At 37.3% G+C, this 24236-nt stretch overlaps 1 protein-coding gene across 2 annotated transcripts; it reads left to right on the top strand.

Annotated features, from left to right (window-relative positions):
* The first annotated feature begins 3296 nt into the window (after positions 1 to 3296).
* Positions 3297 to 23618, top strand: LOC122630122 (mucin-6). Of its 2 annotated transcripts, none has more exons than XM_043814255.1 (10): positions 3297 to 3582; positions 14491 to 14838; positions 14928 to 15401; positions 15481 to 17537; positions 17615 to 17885; positions 17978 to 18751; positions 19272 to 19790; positions 20112 to 20606; positions 20671 to 21288; positions 21429 to 23618. In XM_043814255.1, the coding sequence occupies exons 1-10, from the start codon at positions 3496 to 3498 to the stop codon at positions 22908 to 22910; spliced, it is 7125 nt and encodes a 2374-aa protein (XP_043670190.1). In that variant the 5' UTR covers positions 3297 to 3495; the 3' UTR covers positions 22911 to 23618. The 2 variants fall into 2 exon arrangements, with proteins under 2 accessions (XP_043670190.1, XP_043670191.1); XM_043814256.1 differs by lacking the exon at positions 3297 to 3582 and adding an exon at positions 6729 to 8177.
* Positions 23619 to 24236: the final 618 nt, after the last annotated feature.

Raw genomic sequence — 24236 nt, 5'->3', positions numbered from 1 at the left:
GATCGATGAAAGATTCTCGTATCGTATAAAAGTAAATTTCTCTGAATAGATCGAAGAAATAGTATCTAAATATATATACACACACACACACACATCACGAGTATGTACGATTCGAATAGGTTACAACGGAAATTTTCGCGCATACTTTATCGTGGAAAGTTTCAATTGGGTTGATATGGCAGTTCAAGCCGGTAAGTCCAGTTTTCTCGCCTCTATACGATGCATCCGGATCGAGTTGATATCAAAGTAACGAAGTACTACACTCCTGTCGTTTCTGTGAACTACGTTAGACTCTAAAGTAGAATAAGTATAGAAACTTGTATGGAACGAGGCTCCTTTCTTCAAAAGAACGAGTTAGTAAGATTACTCGCATTCTTTTACTAGCTCTTACAACGCCCCGATGAAAGTTCTTTTTTTTTTTTTTTAGATATATTCACATATGCCCGTCATTCGCGCTTAATATCATTGGCGAATTCGTCGTTATTGTTATTATTTCGTGGCGCATATTTTTAAAGTTTTAGAAACCCTGTTGACAAGAGACAAGAACGAAATAGAGAGATACCACTTTCTCCGAGTGATCTCACGAGCTTCTAACCGGTCTGATCATTACGTTCTTAATCTACTTTGCTCGAGTAGGGGAAAAAAAAGAAGAAAAAGAAAGGAGAAAAAAAAATGAGAAAAACTACGATTCGTGATACGATTCATGTAATTTTTGATCGGTTTATTTCATTTACATAATTCAGTAGAAAATAATTTATTTTTTTCTCCCAAGATATTTGAGAATTTCACGAATTGATTGATTTATTATATTTAGTAATAAAGAACGGGCATTAGCACGAAGTGACAAAGAAAAAGATTACAAGATAAAAATAAAAAGAAAAGAAAAGAAAGCTGTCAGTAAAGTCTCGAAAAAACTGTAATACGATAATTGTTTAATTACCTTTAAAGCTGATCGTCTGCGATCATTGATAGAACTAGAGAAAAAGTCAAGTCGATCAGTGACATCATTGTTTGTTAACTTTCGTGACATCAATTTTTCTTCTCTCTCTCTCTTCTTTTTTTTTCTTTTCCTTTTTTATATATAAACGAAGATAAGATAAATATATGCAATTTTTAATCTTCTTATCGTTATAATATGATTTTCGTATTGTCGTAATCATCTTAATAAAAAGTTTTTAATCGAGTTTTCTCACATTTTAATTTTAATTTTCGAATACGTATTTACTTGTATAAAAAGGATCCACGTTCATATGCAATATTTAAATTATTGACTGTCATCATACACTGTGTTTATACGTATGTATATGTAGGTCGATAATATCCTTGACAACACCCAACTTTCATGGGAAAGATCTTGACCAAGTATGATCGCTATCACGATCACAAGTGATTGTTTAATACTTTCGATAGCATGTGATAGAGGTAATCGTGCTTATTACATTTTGTGTTTGGATCTTACATAGCCGAAGTGGGCGAGTCAAGCACATTGTTCCGATTGACCTTTGCATTGGCTATATTTTATCTTCCTGGCCATTTTCCCACGTACATGATACATTTACCAATAACACATCCGAGTTCGTGCGAACTTAATGAACAAGTTACGTTGAGTTTACGTTTATTTTCACAAATCGTATTTCACAATAAGAATAGTGATGCATATATACACACGCACACGCACAAGTATATACTGTCTCGTAACGGTATTTACCTCTTATTATTTAAGTCTATTATATAATTTATGTTACGAGTCTAGACGCCTTTCATATATGTACTTGTTATATATATAATATATATAAGGGGAGAAGGAAGGAACTTATATATGTTACAGTCTCACTCGGTTACATTTCAAGCTTTGGATGATCATTATCGTAATAGGTGAAATTTCACATAGAATTACCTTTAATAATTCGATTATTCATTCGTAGAAAGAGGACATGATAAATTATACGTGGATACATACTGTCCTTTATGCGACTTGTATTACTATTTTTTACTTATTTTTTTCTTTATTTTGTTTCCTTTTCTTTTTTCTTAAATTACTTAAAGGATCCTTCTTTGTTATAACAATTTATACGTTCTTTTATATATACGGATAATCAATTTCTTATTCGTATTAAGAACGCAACAGCGTGTTTAACATAAGAGGAGGAAGATACTTTTCACTATGGAGGAAGATCTACCCTGACCCACTTCCGGTCAAGTTCATTGCTCATCCGCCACGATGACCTCGACGCGCCTTCTTCGCATAACATGACGCATACTTTTACGTTCGTAGACCGCTCATCTTCTTCGTACGTGCATATATATATATATATATATATATATATATATTTTTCTTTCTCTGTTTTTTTTTCTCCCCCAGTGTTTCGTGCTAAGTAAGTAATACGACGACGCGATATTTCTGAAATTCGCAAGTCTCAATTACTTCCCAAAAGCAATATTTGTTGAGCAAACGTTGATTAAAAAAAATGTCTTCCAAACAAATTTCTTCGTGGATTTATTTTTCCAGAAATGAGGAATGTTTAATTAATGAGTTTTTAAATAAACGATCGCTTAATCGATTAAAATAAACGAGTAAACGTCTCAAATCTAACGAAGTATCGTTCAAATTAATATTTATCCAAGTAAAGAATATATATTTAATTTATTAGTGTTTCGATCAATGATCGTATAATTCGCTAAAAAATTATTAATAAATAAACGTCACCTTAAAACATGAATGAATTGTTTAGATCTAATAAATCAACTTTCAAACATTAGTATTCTTTCCGCGTATTGTTACACACATCGGACATCATCGTTTCGCTTCAAGACCGATTTAACTATTTGGAATTTAAATGAATTATTATTCGAACCAGAATCACTGATAGAATTTCAGTTTACTTTCGCCTAACTTTTACAATGTCGATGTTATTAATTTCCGTGTTCTATGAAAATTCGAGTTTCAATCAAGATTACTATTAGGACTTCATCGAGAAGATATGTAGATATCATATCATCATTCGTGAATTCCATTCGTCCTGCTCTTGCTAAGTAATTAATGGAATTAATGAACGAAGCGTTTAATCAACCCCAAAGAGAAAGAGGAAAAATACCGATCGATCCTATAATTCAGGGAATTACGAGAGTACAATTGAAAAAGGGAAAGGATACTTTTATGATGGAATTTAAAAGAGATAAAAAAAAGATAAAAAGAAAGAGAGAGAGAGAGAGAGAGAGAGAGAGAAACTATATACCTGTGACCGATTATTATTAATGTAATTACAGAAAGAAAGAAGAAGAAGGAAAAGAAGAAGAAAAAAAAAAGAAGACAGAATGCATTGTATCTACAGGCGGGATAACTTTCACCTGCAGTGATCCCAACATTATTGGTTTTCGAATAAAAATCAATTGTCTTCTACCGATAAATTAGCCCTAACCACCCAGCAAGACGAATGGTAATTTCCTATTTCTTTTTCCAGGGCTACGCTGCGGCTTCTCATTCAGAGAACGAAAATGAAGGAATCGCTTGAAAGAGAAAGGCCATGTCGAGAACAGAATATAAAGGAAACGCTCAAAAGAGAAAGGCAACGAGCCCGAGAGGTATGTTTGAACGCAAAGAGACGTAGGAGAGACGAAAAAGAAAGAAAGACGGACAGAGAGAAACAGAGAGAGGGAGAGAGAGAGAGAGAGAAAAAAAAGAAAGAAAGAGAGACAGAGAAAGAGAAAGAAGTTTCAAGACAGCTGGAAAAAGCAAAGAGTACTATCGGTGAAAAGTAGTTCGATGAATGCACGCAGAAGGAAGAGAAAGATATTCTTGCGCGATTCTATTTCGCAAGGACACACGACCGGCAACATTCAACTAGCTAAACTTCCTTTTCAAATACTACGTTGGTTCTCTGAACATACTATATATGTATGTATGTATGTCTATAATGTACATTGAACCGTTGAAGAAAGGGTGAAAGTCTCGACTGGGGCCGTCTAACTCGATGGCGATTTTCAATGCTTTTGGAATTAATTGAACGATGCACTCGACTAGATCGTTCCGAGATAAGTGCGAAAAGAGAAATGAAAAAAAAGAAAAGCAAAAAGAATTATATGATTTTCGTTTTCATTTTTCTTTTTCTTTTTCTTTTTTTTTTTTTAATATTTAAATCGATATATTCCTCCGTCGATTATAACGGATGGCTGAGTTCTTAAAAAATATCAGTTTTTGTACTTTTTCTTTTTTCTTCGAAATTATACTATACACATATCAAGCATTCGCACATTATTTCAGATTATATGTGACGTTCTATGATTCGAAGTGTAAAATAAAAGTTTCTTTCGCTTGGACAGACTCGCTGCGAAAATTACGATGCGAAAATTTGTTTAAAGTACGTCATCCGAGTGATGGAAGATAAAGAATCGGTGGTATTTGCGGAATAAAAATTTTTCCCGTGGCTAGATTTCGAACCCAAGCACAACTTCAACATTCCAACTTTCAACGAACCAACTTTACAATTTTCTTCTCTCTCCCCCCCCCCTCTCTCTCTCTTTCTCCCCTTCTTTTTCTTACGCTCTGTATTTCACGTCGGTCGTACACCGACCTTTCCTCTCTCTTTCTCTCTTTCTCTCTCCTTCAAAATCTAAATAAATTGCTTTAAAACTAATATTTCTTCAAGTTAAACTTAGCACAAACTTTCCGTCGAATCATAAAGAATAATTATTTATGTGGACAAAAATAGTAAGAGTTCTCGTTAACATTTATTTATTCAGTCTTTTCTCTCTTTCTCTCTCTCTCTCTCTCTCTTCGAAAAAAGACTTATAAATAAATAATAATATTTATCATTTCAACCAGTTTGAAACTTTGGAAAATTGTCAGTCTTTTATTGGCATAGCCGATCATACGTTATTCATCGGGAATGTAGCTCGTCGAGTTTGCACGAGTTTACCGGAGTAGCTCTATATCTCTTCATATTAGCGAACGACACGACTAAGAAAAGTGAGAGGCAGCCGGAACGTATGCTACTCTTATGCAACTTTTGATAGGAATCGTAGTGTGGGTCATTTAGTCGAACTCTTACGAAAATCTTCAACTCTCTTCATTAAGCAATGTCTACGAACAAAACGAATTCTTTTCAAGGACACAATCCCATCGAAACATATCCATGGTCTCTCTCTCGTTTCGATAGAGAAAACATTACTGTGATGGCAAAGATAGTAAAGATATAAAATATTTTTCTTTCTCGTTTTCTGAATTTAGACGAGACTTCTTCCTCGCAGAGGAAATTGCATCTGAAAAATATTCTGTTGAATCTCCGACTGTATGGTGATTTGTGTATGTCTACATGTATCTATATGTATGCGTGTGTGTATAAATGTACACACGTATATGTGCATGTATGCGATAGTAAAGATTTCCCTCTCGCCGTTAACTCCACCTAGAACATGATATGTATCTTATGAAAAATGTAGAAAGGGAGGGAACAGTGTTCGTGTACATACAATGGTAAGAGGACGAAGATGAGGAAGGAGGAGTAGGTAACGAAGAAGAAGAGTTCGAATTCAATGACCGGATATACGGTGCACTGATGATTGCATCTTGCGTATTCACTACGTGTCTTCGATACAACCAACTATCTTTAAATAAAACGATCTTCTTTTTGTGTGTGTGGATGTGTGTGTGTGTGTGTGGATATGAGCGCGAGCGTGGGTGTGAGTGTGTCGAAAAAGCGATAAATCGAAAAACAGAGAAATCGTAGCCGCTCGGAAAATGAACCATAACTTTCATACTCTCTATATTTTTTTCTTTCCTATTCGTTGTTAATTACCCTTAGTTAAAGCAAGAACGAGTGTCAAACCATCCATGAAAAGAAGCGGATCCACCCAGTGCCACTTGAGAAAGAGGTAATTTTTCGACGTTATCTCCATTGTATCTTACAATGGGCGAGTTGTCCCTTATACTTTGAATAATCACCATGCGAATCTCGGCGAATGAGAAAATTACGTTATTTACTTAGGTACTTGAGTATGTATAATATGTACATATGTATGTAGATTTCGTTTTAGCTGTTTACATATACCATTGTATAGTTCATTTAAGAGCACTTAGGAATTTATTACTTATTCATTCCTTCCTTATACGTGATAATAAATGACATTACATACATATTTTACTATACTTTCGACTTTTTTATGGACTATCTATTAACCAATTTCAGGAAACCTATAATAAATTTTTCTAGTAATCCTAAATCGATATATCGTACATAAACAGAAGCTAAAGTAGATATCGTATTTTACTATAATTATTAGTATATCGTTTACACGGTAATTATGTTATACAACAAAGTTCGAATGAAATTTATTTAGGTATTAAATAATCATTATCGATGACACGAACTATACGTGTCGTGGGTGATAACAGAGAATTCGACGAGACTCCTCTCCATCGTACGTTGACCTTGAAATCGATTCCTTTCTATTCTATCAATCCGAACGCTAAGAGACGAAGGAAAATCTTCGTCTTTCTACTTCGATTCGAGGTAAATTCTTTCACCGGGGCTAAATATTACATACGTAGAGTTACGAGTTAACATCGACTCCTTTTTACCGCTCATTCTCTATTTTATGGACGGCCACACATGCGTGATAACTTGTAATCTATACGTATGTACATAGAAGCGAAAAGGATTCCAGTCGATACGGATGTAAGTGTTTACGTACGTACGTATATATACCATATATACCATATCAGAGCTCTCTTTCGTCTATGTGTTCGTTCCGGCCTAATGGATCGCATACACATACATACACATAGAAATTTGTACCGATTTTTCTGACTAGCGTTAGTGAAAGGGAAGGATACTTCCAATCTTCAAGACCCAGATACTTGAGAACTCTCCTTTATACCCTTTATTTGTATATTCAGTTTCCCATATATCCTCACCGTACAATTTCCATTATTTTTGATGGACCATTTAATGGCTACTCGAAGAATCCATTCTCTCGATAAGTTTAAACATCGTCAGCTTTCAGCATAAGATCGTAAATCACATCGTCTGTAAACGCTAAGAAGCTATTCCCTTTAGCGTACTTAAGTAGGTACACATTTTACGTTAGTACGTCGTGAGACGTTCGTCGAAAGGTCGACGACCCTTTTGGTTGGACCCCCATCACTTGAGTACCCTTTCGAGAAGTCGCGTAAGATGACGTTCAAACGTAAGAAAAAACAAAAAAGGGAAAGATTCTCTGTAACGTTTCAACAACCTGGGTTAACTTTCCATGTTCGCGTGTTGTCCATAAAACGAAAAAGAAAAGAAAAAAAGAAAAGAAAAAAAGAAGAAAGAAGAAAAATAAAAAGAAGAAAGAGAAAAAAGAATCTCCTCTCGATAGTGTGCTCGGTACATTAACTATGCCGTCGTTAATTAGTTATGCTGTTACTCGGATAGAAAGGAGTCTATCAATAAACAATCTATGTTTTCACGAGAATCCATTATGGTCCATTAATAAACAAAAAAGATTAGAATGATAATTTCAAGGGGTTTAGAATTAGAAAGGCAAGAACATAATCGAGTAGCAAGTAAAGTGTATCTAATAAAACGATTCCAGATGGCAGGTACCAGATAAGATCAAAGTGGGCAAGGTCATCGTGATCGGTCCAAGATACGTAAATACGATCGATTCCTTTCGATCTTCGGGAAATGCCCCGAAGTGTATTTCCAGGATCTCGTTCCGTCTGGCCAATCGAAGGAGAGGCTTTCTCTTGGATCACGTTTCGTCTACATCGCATCGGGTACACGCTTTATGGCAAAGCTTGTCTTTCTTTGGAGGGGAGTCTATATAGACTCTCCATTACGATGGAGCCCCTTCAAACTGTTCGCGCTTCTAAGACCGTACGCGTATTCTCGAGTTGGACACCTTCTCGCGTGTGCCCACCTGCGTTTGTCTACGATTTTTGTTTTGGGGGGAAAAAATTAGACAATAGCAAAAAATTTATATATGTATACGTATATGTATATGTATACGTATAGGAAATGCAAGAACGTTCGTGGTGCAGTGTTATAGAGTGTCATCTATATCCTCAGTAATAAATAATATCAATTATTAGAAACTATTTGCTTTTTATTGTAACGAAAGGAATAGAGAAAGGAGAAGTGAGGGGGTGAAACAACAGTGTCGCGACAACTTCTTCAAAGTCACCCTGCACAATGGTGAGTTCACGAGAGTGACTCTTCTTACAAATCATTCGTCGTTTGCCAGAGAACACGTTACGCACTGTTTGAACTAACTTCCTTCTCGAACGTTTGTTCGGAAGGAAGAAAGATAAAATAAAATTAGGAAAGAAAAGAAATTCTCTCAAAGGCAAGCTCTGCCATTTCTACTTCAAGGAAAATCACGAAGAACTTTTATATTCTTAACATTTTCCCAACTTTCTTCTAATATCTCTTGAAGTTTTTAATATTGTATACGTATGTGTATATCTACGTATGCATTCTCACACCCTTTCGTAAATATGAAACACGTAAACGTTCTTGTAACGATGTTTAAATTAAATAAAAAATATATGAAAAAATAATTGCGATTATTAACAAATTATTATCAATTCGTTAATCATTATAATCAGTTAACTGTTTTTCTCTGTTCTTGAAGATAAAGCCTATTGCCTAAATCGTTCTTAATTATTTCACGATAATATTAATAGAAATTATAATAATAAATGTAACATTTGAAATGATTATTAAGACAGGGTAGATATATTATACAGAAGTTGCAAGAATGCGACTATATAAATCGAATTTTTCACTTTTATCGTTAAACTTGGCACTTTCGCATCCCTCTTCCTGTTGAAGAGAAAGAATCATATAACGGACAAAGTAGTTGGCGGAGAGTCGAATACGCCTCCGGGATCGAAATGGGGGTCAGTATGTGAACAGCTTCGTTCTTTATGTCGCAATTCGAGAGGTCGGTGAACGTCTATCTTCCGAGATGTCGTATCTCGCGTATCGTTGATCCACAGCTTCTCTATGTTTTTTAGCTTCTTTTATGTCTTCTCTCTCTCTCTCTCTCTCTCTCTCTCTCTCTCTCTCTCTCTCTCTCGCTCTTTCTCCTATTTGCCGTAAAACAGAAAGAAAAAGAGACAGAGAAAGAAAGAGGGAGAAAGAAATACGTAGTACGAAACGTAGATACATATATCTTCTCATTGCTTCGTGACTCTCTGCGAACGTAATTCCTTTCCCGATTGAATCTCGATATCATTGCCGAACGAGATTACGCAATTGAAAGGTTTTCATTTTCATGCTCGACCTGCCGCTAATCTTTCTCGGATCTATCCTTGAGTTTCTTTCATATTTCTTCGTCAAACTATTTCTTTTATTATTTAAAAAATTCTTTTTAAATTGGACGGATGGAGACGACAAGAAAAAAAGAAATATATATATATATATATATAGATTTATATAAAATTCTCGCTCCCTCGAAATTACTTATTTTCCTTGATATCGTCATCACGCGAGTCGGTCGTGAGTAAACGAAAAAAAGAAAAGAAATTAGATAAAAAATAAATTCCAAAAAGGAATTCGCCCACGTGTCGCAAAATTTCATTTCCCTTGGTGATAAGCGTTCAGCTCGCAACCAAGGAGCTAATTCCTTTCCAGCGAGAGACTCTTTTCTCATGTCTCCGTATTACTTTCCGAGCGTATAGCCGGTTATTAGTTTCACTTTGAAAACTCGAAACTCTCGTGAACGGGCGTGTACCTATCTCTCTCTCTTTCTTTCTCCCAGATCTTCCACCACTCGCTCTCTCTTCTTTTTTTTATCCTCTTTCTCTCTCTCTCTCTCTCTCTCTCTCTCTCTCTCTCTCTCTCTTTCTCTCTTTTTATAGAGAAAGAGAAAGAGATAGGTACGTGTATGATTCGAAATGATCCGAGAGGAGAATTATGCGCGCTCGAGAGAACAGAGCAGAACGTGGGACACACTCAGTGGGCATTCTCAAAAAATGTTCGAAGGCGAAAGTAAAGGTGGGGCCAACGAAGAAAGTTCTCTATCGACGAGAAATATACTACGTAAGTGGCACGCCGATGAAACTTGCGTCCGTCGTGTAAGGTGCTGCTACTGTTGCTGCTGCTGTCTACTCTCGAAGTGATACTAATAGTAACAGCAGCAGCAGCAGTAGCAGCAGCAGCATCAGCCAACGCTAAGAGAAACAAACCGGTCCTTTGATGGCAGTGGTATCCATGCTCGGATTAAGTAGAGTGGAAAAAAAATGAGGAAAAGGCATATAATATATACCCTTTCTAAGAATCGATTGGAAGAATTTTCAAATTCTTTTTTCTCAATGGGAGAAAGGGAAAATGAAACGTTAGCAACGTTATTAAATGAAGATTTTTCTAGAGGGAAAAAAGGAAATAAAAAGTGTGATTCTCTTGCTCGTTCTACCGTCACGTACACCCTTCAGCGTACTCAGCGATCTCGAATCTCTGCTTTTCTTTCTTTCAATAGACGACGGAGTACTTATATGAAAAATCATATTTCATTTAATCGAAAAGAAAAGAAAAGAAAAGAAAAGAAAAGAAAGAGAGAAAGAAAAAAAGTTTGATTAAAAAATATGAATACCTGCTATTTTCACATTTTTTCTTTTCTTTCCTTTTTTTTCTGTTTCTTTCTTTCCTTTTGTTTTTTTTTTTTTATTTTAATTATTATCCATCTTGATTTCTTCTTCTCATCCCGATTTTTCTCATTTTCACTAAATATTCTCTTTCCCTTTTTTTCTCACAGTTCCCGAAAGCCTCCGTCCTCTTTTGAAATTATTGCAATAGTAAGTTCCCAATCCATAATTATTCCAAGTATGCAATTTCATACGACCGACATATGGTATCCAAGCAGTAATAACGTCTCTGGGTTAGTATGTATTCGGAAGGAGATCCTCCAACGTAGGTATGTATCTACGTAGTTCTCATCGTTCTTATCGATCTGTCAAAAGTTCGCGTTCTTGCGCTAACATAGAAGGGTAGGCGTCCGAGTTATGTATATATGCATATACATATACATACATACATATATATATGTACGTATGTATCTGCATTTACAATGACTAAAATAGAATATTTTGATCGTTGGATTCGTCGTGTTTCAATCGAGTGGTCAACCTATCGATACAAGAAGGAGAAACGAAAGTTCAAGAAACTAAAGGCAGTGCATACGAATAAGTGGAGCATGAAATTCCGAAGGTTGCAAATATGACATTTCCTTTAGTGTTTCCTTCATTATGTTACGTATGTAGATACGATTTCGTTCAAGTTATTTCATGCCTTTAAAATTCTCGTTTATTAACGTATAGAACACGTTAAGACTATTAATAGTAAATATACTTGGAACATATCACACCACGATAACTGTATAGTAAACGATAGATATTAATTTAGTCATCGACTATCGTTAAACGTTATAGATAGGTGATTCTCTGCGAAATTATCGGATACGTAGTACGGTCTACTTTTAGTTATTTTAATAAATTACTCGACTTTAATACAGTACTCGATCCAATCTTATAGGTATTAACAAATACAGCGATGATGTTTCAACGTTATTTACGACTGGATTACGAGGCACTTTTAATGATTAAATTACCCGGAAGAAATTTTTAACGGGGAAATATTTTTCTACGAATTATTTTCCACCTCGATAACATAAAATTAACTTTATTAATTCAAATTGTATTAAAAAAAATTCTTTCTTTTTTTTTTTTTTTTTTTTTTGATTACATTAAAATGTAATTTATTCAAATGAAATTTAATTCGAAGAAAATATTTCAATTCTGAAAAAAACATTTTGTATTTCCTTTATTCAACTTTTATATTTTTTAATTGAAAAAGTGCGATATATAAGTTCAAATTCTGTTCCATCACAATACGACGCGACAATGTCTAGTCTATGTTTTAAAAAAGTATAAGGGGAGATGCCGTGTCGATTCCGGGCAAGGAGAGAAAGGTGCCGACCTCCTTTTTAACGCCTTCTTAACTACACGCGTTCTGTACACAGAGGAGGGATCGATAATTGCACGCGTTTAACGTTAAAATTGCTCTTCGTGACGTTACGTTACGTGTTGTTTTAAAGGTGCACAGACAAGAGACCTGCAAGGAAAATCATTCTAAACATCCATACGTTTCTTTCAAATGAGAGAAAGTAATTTCACCGGAGTTACGAACCACGATCGATCTCGTTCTTTGTCGTTTCTCTCACATTCGAAAGAGAACTGAAAAACGATATCACCCCCCCAAAAAAAAAAAAAAGAAAAAGAAAACTAAAAAGAAAAGAAACAGAAAGAGGTTGAAATATTCGTTTAAAATTTAAAAAGTGCAAGTCACGAGTTTTAATTGATCGGAATGATTGACATTTTTCTTTTTTCTTTTTTCTTTTTTTTTCTCTTTCCTTCATTCTTCCTCCTCTCAATGGGAACATTGTCAGATCCCATACACCGCGATTTTCTATTCGTGAATAATGCAAAAAATATTATGCAACGAAGCTGATTACTTTTTTTACTGAGACAATCTGTAAGATATCGCCCGATTATTTTTCACTTGAGAAACTTATTTTTTTTAAAGTACCACGTACACTCACATACATACACACACACCTACGTGAGTATATCTTACTCTCGTGGAATGCACTTGGCAGGAATAACGAAGAAAGCAGAAAAATCGTACGGCGTGACGGACACGCGATCTTCCGCAATGAAAATTGTTCGTAACTGTGTATTGTGGCACATAATCTAAATGATGTCAGTAGTACATACATACAAGATTGTATCAAGCCGAAAAAACTTTCTCTTTGTTCGCACGTAAAAGCTCGAACTTGTTAAAATTTTTCTTTTCTTTTTTTTTTTTTTTTTTTTTTTATCTTAAAATCGCATTCTCGTTCGCGTTACTATTTAAGATTAAGATTAATTGATATAAACGGGAATGTTCACGGTGAATAAGATCCGGCAAAAGTTTGCTCAGCCTGTCTACGTATTTATTAGAAAACACTGGTACGCTATGCATTTAGACGTTTCACAGTTCGTTAGTTCGGTTGCACTCCAGATCTCGCGAGTCGTACAGCACGATCTCGATTCTCGTAATGGCGATAATATAGGTGATAATGACGGCAACGATTAATGATTATAATGATGATAACTATGTTTAAGATGACGAGGACGGAGAAATGTTTTCTATATTGGCATCTATCTATTGGAAAATACGTTCTCCGATAATAATTCTAATTTCGTCCGAGTCACGTTATCTGATTAATTTGAGATTTAAGAGAAAATTAATAACATGGAAAAGGATAACCCTTGTCTTCGATATTTATATTCCTGATCGAAATGTATCTCATCAGAGAGATTAATTTTCAAATGCCTATATGCAATATGTAATTATATCTTTCTGGAATATTTACTTTTTATTTAATATAAAATACATAAACATTAATATTTCAAATATTTAGAAATAAAGATAAAAGAAAGGAAAAAGGAAATAAAATAGGGTCACTATAGAGTGAAATATTTAAAATAGTCGAGAGATTTACGCATGTAAGTACGTTCATAGATTCTCCGGTGAACAGTGCCAATAAAGGAGAAGGTCAACTACATTCACTGACGCATGTTAGAACGGCCAATAAAATGTGGTCTACGCGCGAAAAATTCTAATCTGGAATGTTGAAAGAAGGTATTTAAGATAACGCATGTAACACGACAATCCTTAGAGACGAAGTTAAGAACATTTCTCTTTCCGTCTCTACCACTTTCTTTTTCTCATTTGATATCAGCAAAACAATTTTATACGATGTAACTACGAATTTCACGGTTCATCGTATCGCTAGAAGCGAAAGAAAATCTCTTACGAAGGCGATCAGGAACTTCCGGAAGCGGAAATGAAACGGAAAATTGTATCGATAATCGATAATCTCTCTTTGCACGTAGACACACACCGACACATATTTCACAGTCTTTCAAAGTCTTTGAGATGAAAAATCGAAGGAACTTCTTCATAGTTTCCTCATAGAAAACGGTCTCTTTCGTTTCTTATTGTAATTAACAAAATTATCGTAGAGATTGCCGAATCGAGAAATACGTACGAAGATATCACGAAGAGATAATTTGAAATGATTAAAGTTTTTAAGAAGTAAATACATTTAACATCGGTCTCGTTACCACGATAAACCGCAAGGATCCATCAGAGAGTAGGCATCGTCGGGGAGTTAATTTATCGGTACCCCGCAAGAAATTTAAAGAATTTCTTATACATTTCGTGATCGAGGCGACGAGTTTGCGGTTTTAATTCGTTTTTGACATTATCATTACGGCAACGATGCCGTATGATATTATCATCTTTGACTTTCTACGAATTCCTTTGATTTATTCCCCTCGTTGAAGTTGTTATTACGCGGAGAAAATAAAACGGTGACATAATCGCGAATCACTTTTATCGAAATAACTTTGTGAAAGTAACCAGCAAAGAGTTTGAAATACCCTCAATTTCGTCTGTTCAGATCGTGCGGAGGTGCTGGTCGTTGATACTACTATCCACTGGTCTGATTCTATGCGTAAGAATTGGTGGTATCAGCGGTGAACGATGGTCACGACAAGTATCGAACAACGATTGGATTCCATTGGCCAATCCAAGAAGTAGTTCGAATCAAATTAGAACGAGTAACGTTGGAAATGGACCGATTTCATCGGGAAGTTCTACTATACCGCATCTTCCATCTCTTTCCTTACCGCCAGCACTTCAAGAACAATATCAGCAACAACTTTTGCAGTTGCAAAAGACTCAAGAGAATATTCAAAAGTTGCTGATTTTGCAGGAACAGCTCAGGGCACAGCAACAGCTATTACAGGTAATGAATCGTTATAAAGGAATAAATAAAAGGATCATTACTCATATTTTGATTTTGATAAATCTTGCAATCTCGTCTCTACGTTTCAGTCTCAAACGTTTCTACCGAGTGGTTTCGGTAGCCCAGAGAATGAGAAGCGCATGCTGCAGCAAAATACGATACCACATTTGCAAAGTGTATCGGGTTTAAGTTCGGACGTGCTGGTACCACCACTACCCTCCTCCGACGCTCTTCCACCCATTTATTCTGCTCAAAACTTCCTGTCGCAAGGACCACAGCGGTTTCATCAACCAGTAAAGGGTAATCAGAATTTAAACGTTAAAACCGAAGAATTTGGAAACTTGCATAATAGCAAAAGTCAAGTCTATAGCGATGGTCGTGAGGATGGATTGAGAGAAGGACAAAGTCCGGATCAATTGAGCCAAGTAGATGATATTCGTGAAAACGTTAAAGATTTCGTTGGAAAGCAAGAAAAATATCGGCCATCTGGAAAACAAGCGAAAGGTCAAACGGCACATGGTATTTCGGGCTTACCTGAAAATGTAGAGAATGAAAATGAGGAGGTAGGTGTCGTTTAACGATTCTTTCTCTCGCGTGATCTTATTTCTTCTCACGTTTTAATAACTTCATCATTGTTTTCAGGTCCAACTAGTTTACGTTCCTCTAGAAACTCTAGCTCAACAAAGAGGTCAACCCAAGAGATTACGAGGACAAAAGCAATATCCTTTCCGTCAGCAACAGCCGCAGCAGCAGCAGCAGCAGCAGCAGCAGCAGCAATATCGAATAAACGATGGCGTTGAGCAAACAACAAAAGAGCCAGATACTTTCGCTCGAGATTTGTTGGACCAGTTGGAGTTCGTGAAGGAGGAAAGATCTAAGGAGGTCACTCGAATGGAAGATGTGAAGAAAGCGTTGGAGAGGAAGGCTCAGCTCGAGCAAGAGATTCTACAGAAGGAGCAGGAATTGGCAAGACAGAGAGAAGAGGAAAGAAGAAGAAAAGAATTGGAAAAACTTGAGGAAATAGCGAAGCAACGAGAACTCGAAAGACTTCGAGAGGCGAGAGAAAAGCAGAGATTGGAAGAGCTCGAGAGACGAAGAATCGCGGAAGCTCGTGCGAAGGAAGAAAGACGTCGACAAGAGGAAGAAGCTAGGCAAAGAGAGAACGAAAGGTTAGCTGCGTTGGAAAAACAAAAACAATTGGAGATACAACGTGCCTTGGAGGAACAAAGAAAATTAGAAGAACAAAGACAGGAGGAAACGAGCACGGTTCCTCCAAACGTCAATCAAAATCAGCCGGACACTCAAGCGCTTTCTTTGGTACGTAACAAACAGTTACAACGACAACATCTCACGGACAACTCGAATAAGGTAAAACATAGATATCGCGTTAGACAACCACGTCCAAGAATCAATCAGCAACTACCGACTACAACTCCACCACCATCACCCAACCAACCTCCCCTTTCCGTTTACATGGGCGGTGATAGCACGGCACCAGACAGAGTAAAAATTTCGGATGTTTTGAGGATCCTCAAAGACGCAAAAACGATCGCAGTTTTGGACACGGTTGTACCTAACACGCCCAAAGTCTTCGTAGGACCAACAAATCTAGATCCACCGCCTGGTTATACGAAGTTTGATCTCCCGTACTTATCGTCGATCGACCATAATCGAGTTGAAAGAAAGGTCGACAAGTTGCCTTTCTTCGTGGCACCACTTAGCTTCGATCCACCACCAGGATATTCTAAAATCCCATTCCCAGCTCCTCATATCGGATCCGTCGTCGTGAACACGATCGATGCTTCACCTCCTGAACCCGATACACCAGAAATTATTCATAATCTTAACCCGACACCTCTTATAGAACCAAACTCTTATATCGATGGCACTGGAAGTGATTTGGGTCGAATAGATCCCACCACTCTGGGCTATGAACATTCAACCACTGCTGGTTACACTCAAGAATTATCGAGTACACCAAAATACGATACTTCGTATTCCACGGTATCAACACCTGGTGGTTCTAGATTCCGATTTAGGCAATCCTACGGGGATAATAATCCTCCTTCCGTAATCGACACTATTTACCAAGGTGAGCCATCACTCCCGATCGGAAAAGCCAAACAAAAGGTATATTACAATGAAGATTCTAGACCTGCAGTTTCTACTTTGGCACATGACGCTAGATTGGGTACTACTGCGACTACTTATCAAGAGGAAGCAGTTTATTCGAGTACACCGAATAATCCAGAACAATCGTCGAGGACATTGGATGATCCTTCGACGAAAGAACAAGATTTAGCCGCACAATTAGCACTGATTAATCACGAACTTGCCCAGCAAAGAAATGCCAACAACAACAATAACAATAATAACAATAAAGATTCTTTTGCCGAACATCGTAATACGTACACGCAATCGGATCCTCATCTGATCGGTTCGTTCCAATCTCTACTTTCCTCGAATGATGCTAACGATGTAAGAGGACCTGTTGGTCCAACGCAATATAATTTACCTGCCGAGTTACCGATTTCACCCCATTTACCTGGCTTGGTTAATTCTTTGCTTGAGAAGCAAACAACGATTCCTACCACTACAACAACAGAAATTGTAACAACACCAGCGATTATAAAGACTACGACTACGACTACCACAGCTAGGCCACCTTCGACCACTTACAGGCCACGATCGCGTCATCGGTAAGTCTAGTTTATGAAGATATAAAAATATATGCAGACATAATATAAAAATAATCACGACGATTTATTTTTAATAGAAGTAGGATAGTACCCACACGGCCTCCAACCACTACAACACCTACGACTCCTGGTACTAGAACGTCCGATAGATCTAGAAGACCTTACAGTAGAACAAGAAGTGGATCCAGGTACACAACGACTACCGAATCATATAACGATTCACCGGTTTACGAACCTACCAAGTCCAAACATTCCGGAACTACGCAGAAATATAACTACGTAGATCATAATAAAAGACCAAGAGGTCCGAAACACAGGAATAACGATAAGACGGCTTATCAATCCGAGGTACGATTATTTTACGTAGCGAGAAACAATTTGGTATTTTATTTGCTCGTAATTCGAAAATAAAAAGATTCGTGTTCTTTTCCCTAATACAGGCCTACGATCAAAATTACAATATTCAAGCTCATCAAGCTGCAATTTACGAGCATACTGCTCCCGACGGATCGATCACGTCCTCGCCGACGGATCCATATTCGCAATCAGGCACTCCCTCGCATAATTCTAAACAACAAGAGTCAAGTATACCCACGTCGAATTTAAACGCTTTCTCTCAAGAGAATTATCCATCGACCAGTATCAGCTCTACTGAGAATTATCCACCTCCCCGTGAAACTACTCCGAATTACAATACGCCAGTTGCAATGGAAGACTATTCGAAGGGACAAAATTATCCTCAGAATTATCCCCAAGAAGCTAACTATCCTACCGCCTATGGAAGTCAACTAGGTGACTTGGATCAATCCGTTCTTGAGAAAGCGCCGATCAATGGATTTAATTACCAAGCACAGAACAGCGAGACTCGTAATCAGCCGACCGTTCAGAAATCTAAGGACTATACCGCTTATTACGCCGAGAAACTCGAGAATACAGACTTTGCTTTAAGCGGTACTTCGGAAAATCCAAGAAGTAAGATCGATGAGACAGCCCAACAATATTCTCCTCCGTACGACGTAGCACCGGTTCAATCGCACTTGAATTATCCTCCAACCGGTGAGCATGGTAACTTTGGCCAAGTAGAAGACAGAAAGGTAGATGGAAGTAGCGTTGTAGCGGATCCAAACGAAGAACCTATTTTCATCCCGCTTCCACCAGAGAAACAAGAAGTTTACGATTTGTTAGCGCCACCGACGGAAGAACCATTAACCACGGTAATGTATCTTCTGCACTTTTGAATCATTGATGTGTGCAATATGCGTATAAATAATATCTGCTTCGTACCCAATCCTCTCTTCCTTCTATTAATAGTAGTACATACTATTAATAGTATTAATACTAGAAAATATTTCTTATTCTTCGAATGGAAGATCGCCAAGGATCAATATTTAGTTCCCAGATTTTTTACATCTCTTTTGTGATATATTTGGAAAACTTAAAGTATAATTCTTAATGAGAATAGTAATAGTGCGAATAGTATGATTACAAATTCTCCTGCATCTTTTATTTACTTTTATTAAATGAATATATCGATTTATGCTTCGGCAGTCAATGCGTTTAAGCTTTTAATTTTGTAAGCAAAGTAGATCAAGTAGATACAACTGCAATTTGATATATATATATAAGTAGCATACGACTATCCTCTTAAACCCAATCATCTTGACTCTCAAAAATTACATGATTCATCTCCTAAATCTGTGAAATATTTATAAAAACGTTATTTTATCTGTAAAGATGACAACGCAAATCAGTACGACAACGGAAGCAACTCCAGTTGTAATACGACAACGTGTTCGTGGTCGTGTTGGTACCCGAACGCATTCCGATTCGGTCGTGCAAACTCGTCCAAGAGGTTCGCAAGACGAATTCGTGCGTTTCAGCGCTGTCAATCATCAAGATTCTTCACGACCTTCCGGTCATCGTCACAGAACGAAATCGAGATCGCGACCACAAAGCCAAGTTAAAACGAGTGGTTACGAGTATGTGAAGATTCAGGCTGGTTCGCAAAGACAAAGGTCTCTTGTACAACAAACCACGCCGTCCGCGACAACGACCACGACAACAACAACAACAACTACAACAACCACCCCGAGGACTACGACCACCACGTCTACCGAACAACCCTTGGAAGAAGATATCGATTATGGCTTTATAAGACCTCCTAGCTTCCGACCAGTGCATCCGGTGGACAATCGATTCCATGCACCACCTGTTACTTTCAAGCCAATACTGCCGCAAATAAACAATTTACCCGTAAGTTTCTTCTTTATGGTGTCTTCTTATCGATTACAATAATCGTCCTATGCGTCACCCATTTTTTAATAATTAAAAGAGGGTTCTTATATTTAGAACTTTTCCTCATTTTAAACGTGCCTTCTTTTTCGACGTATCTTTATCAAAAAGATATTGGATTAACACGAGCTTTAAATTACAATTACAATTCTTCGCTCTTTCGTACACGAACGTATTTATATTCCAAAATGATATTAGTAGATGGATCGGTATACTTTTGGGGAAATTGCCAAAATCGTGCCATTTTATATTCATTATTTGATGTGAAACTTTATATTGCAGATACAACAACAACCTTCTGGCAGTGCTCAAGAGACCGAGGTAGAGTACAATCCACCTCCAAATCTATCTTTGAAGAATCGTCCAAAGTATCACACAACGAATCGACGACCGTCGATTAAATCAACGATTCTACCAATTACGACTCCAATTACTACGACCACAACGGAAAATATACCACCGGCAACAATAAATCCTGATAATTCTGTGTACACAGTAAGACCAAATTATAAACCAGAAGACATAAAACAGAGTAGAACTCGTAGCAGGACTCGTCGACCTGGTAGAAAACGTGTTACGACGACCAGCACAACGGAGTCCAGTTACGATGTGAATAACGAAGTACCATTGGAAGGAAATTATCCACGTATACTTCCACCACTTCCGGAAGCAGTGGGAGAGCAGCAGACTCTTTACGATGAAAATTTCGAAAGCCTATCCCAATTTGGCGAAGCTTATAATCAACCGGATCAATCTTATAAATCAGTTACGGAAAACGTAAGTATATAACGTATACAATAAAATGTGATAAAAAATAAAAAGATAACATGATTATTTTCAGTATCCATCGCAGGATTTCGTATTGAATTTTGGAGCGGTAGCTCCTCAAACGCAAGTACAACAAGAGGAATATGATCAAACACAATTGGGTAGTAACTCTCCTCATAAATACAGTCATTCAACGCATTTAAAATCAACGACGTTGAGTGACACACATTTAATGCCTGCTGATATCTATGGTGCCGAGAGTCAATGGTCTACGAAGTTATCTCGAACCTCTTTTCAACCGAGTTTCGCAGCTAATTATGCTACCGGTGGATTCAACGAAGCACGTACGAAACAGGAGAACGTTAGAGAAGTCGCTGATATTATAACGGTTCGTCCAGAGAATTCGTTGACGTTTGTAGTTTCCTCGGAATTGGAGAATAGCGATGAAATGAAATTGGTGAGGAACGAGGAAGAGTCCATGGTAAGGGCCACTACGGTATTCGGACAAAAAATGACGATGCGCGATCAAACGGAAAGTCCGATGAAACGTCAGCAAAAAGTAAGTTCGTTGGAGAATTACGATGGTGAGAGATGGCGATCGAAGGAAGAAGATTTATCGAAAGAATCGACGGAGAAGGAAGACGATGAAAAAATACCAAAGAAAACTAGCGATCCTGTTGCAGTCAGAAAGGTAAATATCGTCTCTATTAAGATTTTTAATTAATTCTATGAATAATTATTCCATCGAATAATTATTCTATGAATAATATATTAATTTTATGAAATAATTATTCATCGTTCGACATCATTACGTCACAATATTTCTTGCAGACTAACAGAAGGAAAAGAGTACGAGTTCGTGTAAGACCAATTATCGATGATTTTGTGACGGCCGAGTCTCAACATATCAACGCTGCCGTTAACAGTCTAACGCAGGATCAATACAAGTATAATCCGATTCGCCAGACAAAGTCTACCGTGGACAAGTCAAGTATTACGAGATCACCCGATGACGGAACGCGACGATCCGTGTTAGAAGATTTTCTAAAAGAAATATTGAAAACCGATGACGATTCCTTACCTGTTCTGGCGACATCAACTAGTACGGTATTACCTTTAAACGTTTGGTTAACATCAACGCCAATGACATCTCCGATCGAAGATGAAGAAATAACGAATTATAAATTTTTACGTACTACAACCAGTACACCTACGATTATGCCCGAGGAATTAGAAAGAACACTTGACCCCGAAGAAAATCTAAAAACCACCACTCAGTATTACGGTACACGTATCAATCCCAAAGATTCGATCACGAAGGAGTCTACAGAGAACATCAAAATTCCGACAACTCAAGAAACTGGACTAACCACTACCGATTTCAGTAATTCCCAAACGACTCTAAACGATCTAAATTTCGTCGATACCTCTTCAGAAACTACACCGATCATAGAAAAATCTGAAACAACGACGATTAAATCGATCGATACTACGACGGAAAATTTGTCCATCGTTGAAAGTACAAAGACCGAGAAGTCAAAGGACAACGACGATATTTTCTATCCGAAGAATCACCGAGCTAAATGGAGCGAGGTGAGATATCCATCGGATCCTTCGATAGCCTTGAATCATTCGGTCTTTTCCACTTGGAATTACGATAAGAACGGGAAAACAAATGATTGGAATACAGTTTCGAAAAAGGATATAGGGAATAAAGAAGGCAACGATACCGAAGTTGAAATTCTCTCGGATTACGTTCAGAATGTATTCGACGATTTGAAGGAAAACAGAGAAAATAAGGAGAGGTCCGATGAGAGATCCATGAACAACGAGAAAAATAATAAGATCGGTTCCTCGGAGAATTCAAGCGAGAACAACGACGTTAAGACGAATTCCCCGTTGGAAACGGATTCTGTCAATGTTAGAAAAGATACGAGTCAAGCCGAAGATCATTCCTCGACAAAATTGGAACAAGAGGAAACACCGACGACGATCGCAGTTCAAAACGTTGAAGACGACAGTTCGTCTACGTCAGAAAATCATTCGAATCCAACGGTGATTTTAGACACCACGATACATGAAATATTATCCAAAGACGAATCTATGGTGACGGTGACACCAACGAGTTTATCCACGACGACAACGACGACATTACCAACGACGTCGGAGATCAATGAACAAAATACGACGGAAACGATACTCGGTAAAATTCTGAGAACGTCGACGACGACGAAGGTCTCCCATATGACCGAGATTTGTTACAGAGGAAGATGCGTGATGACCAAACCAGATCGTGAAATTCGTTTGAGATGAAAGAAGACGTAAAGGATCTTTGAGAAAATTAATAATAAACTTCGTTTTCGGTTCGACGTAGGTTTTTCATTGCGAAGTTCAACGAATGCAGAAACACCCTGTTTTACGATGGAGGATACATTCGATGAACATCGCAATTAATGTTTCGTATTTATTTGAAAACGTAGAAAAGAAGCTTGCTCTCGTCGAGGCCGAAGCCAACTTTTCTCGGTTGCCGAAGAGATATAGAAACGACAATGAAGAAAAACATAAGCAACAATATATAAAGCCGTAGAATTTATAATAATCTCATGAATGCGACTAAATCTTTAAACGCGAAGATAGATGAAGAATTTCGACGCGTCTATCGACGAATTTTGTGCTCGTGAAATATTTAACGACGAGCTGCCACCGATAACGACAAAAAAGTAACATGCATCTTGTAAAAATGTATAAAGGATTTAGTTTATCGCATTCGTCAGGATCCTGCGAACGTCTCTGTATTAAATGTTTCCGTATTTGACAGGACGAGAATATATGAAAAAAGAAAAAAAGTGAAAAAAAACAAGAAAAGAACGTGTGGCAACCTTCAGCACGATCAACCACTAATTCCTGCGCACCGTTTTGTGTGCCGGAAAATGTATTTAATTTAATTATTTACTACCCCTATCGGTACGCGTTTAAGTTAAGTGTCTAAATATTTTAATAAAATACAAGAAAACACGTAAATATGATAATAGCCCATCCACTCATCCACCTACCCATCTTCCCATTATTTTCCTTTTGGAAAAAAGAAACTATAAAAACGATTGACGTAATAGACCATCGCAATCAATGTATGTCACCTATCCTATGATTAAACACCGTAAGTATAACTGTATAAGTCTATGACGTAACGCCTAATATCCACGATCATTCGAAGATATGGAAAAAGATAGAAATAGAGATAGGAAGATAGGTAAAGAGAGAGAGAAGGGAGAGAGAGAGAGAGAGAGAGAGAAATGAAAAGAGAGAAAGAGAGTAAGAAGGAATCGATCGTTTGAACGCGTCGACTCGTCGTCTTCATAATCGTCACTTTTATTCCGTTCAAGAAAAGAAAAAGAGGAAATATACCAAGAGCACACAAGCTACATAGATGTCCATGGAGAGAAAGGATGAAAATCTAGTATGAGTCCATCGTACCGAGGATTGGCCGTGAATGGGGCGAACAACTTGCAGGAGGTATACGTCCTTGTCGTGTGAAGACCACCCCCTACGGGAAAAGGCGAGATTCATCGATCGCGAAGGTGTATAGATAGAAAGAGATAGAAAGAGAGAGAAAAAGAGGGTGAGAGAGGGAGGGAGAGG

Source organism: Vespula pensylvanica, chromosome 6 (assembly GCF_014466175.1).
Source record: "Vespula pensylvanica isolate Volc-1 chromosome 6, ASM1446617v1, whole genome shotgun sequence".
Lineage (NCBI taxonomy): Eukaryota > Metazoa > Arthropoda > Insecta > Hymenoptera > Vespidae > Vespula > Vespula pensylvanica.
This window is presented reverse-complemented; position numbering and strand designations above follow the sequence as displayed.

Bases quoted from the DNA above. Each gene is read 5' to 3' on its own strand.
- LOC122630122 (XM_043814255.1), top strand. From the start codon at position 3,496: ATGAAGGAATCGCTTGAAAGAGAAAGGCCATGTCGAGAACAGAATATA. The intron at 14,839-14,927 runs GTAATGAATCGT...TCTACGTTTCAG, and splicing joins CACAGCAACAGCTATTACAG to TCTCAAACGTTTCTACCGAG. The intron at 19,791-20,111 runs GTAAGTTTCTTC...TTTATATTGCAG, and splicing joins CGCAAATAAACAATTTACCC to ATACAACAACAACCTTCTGG.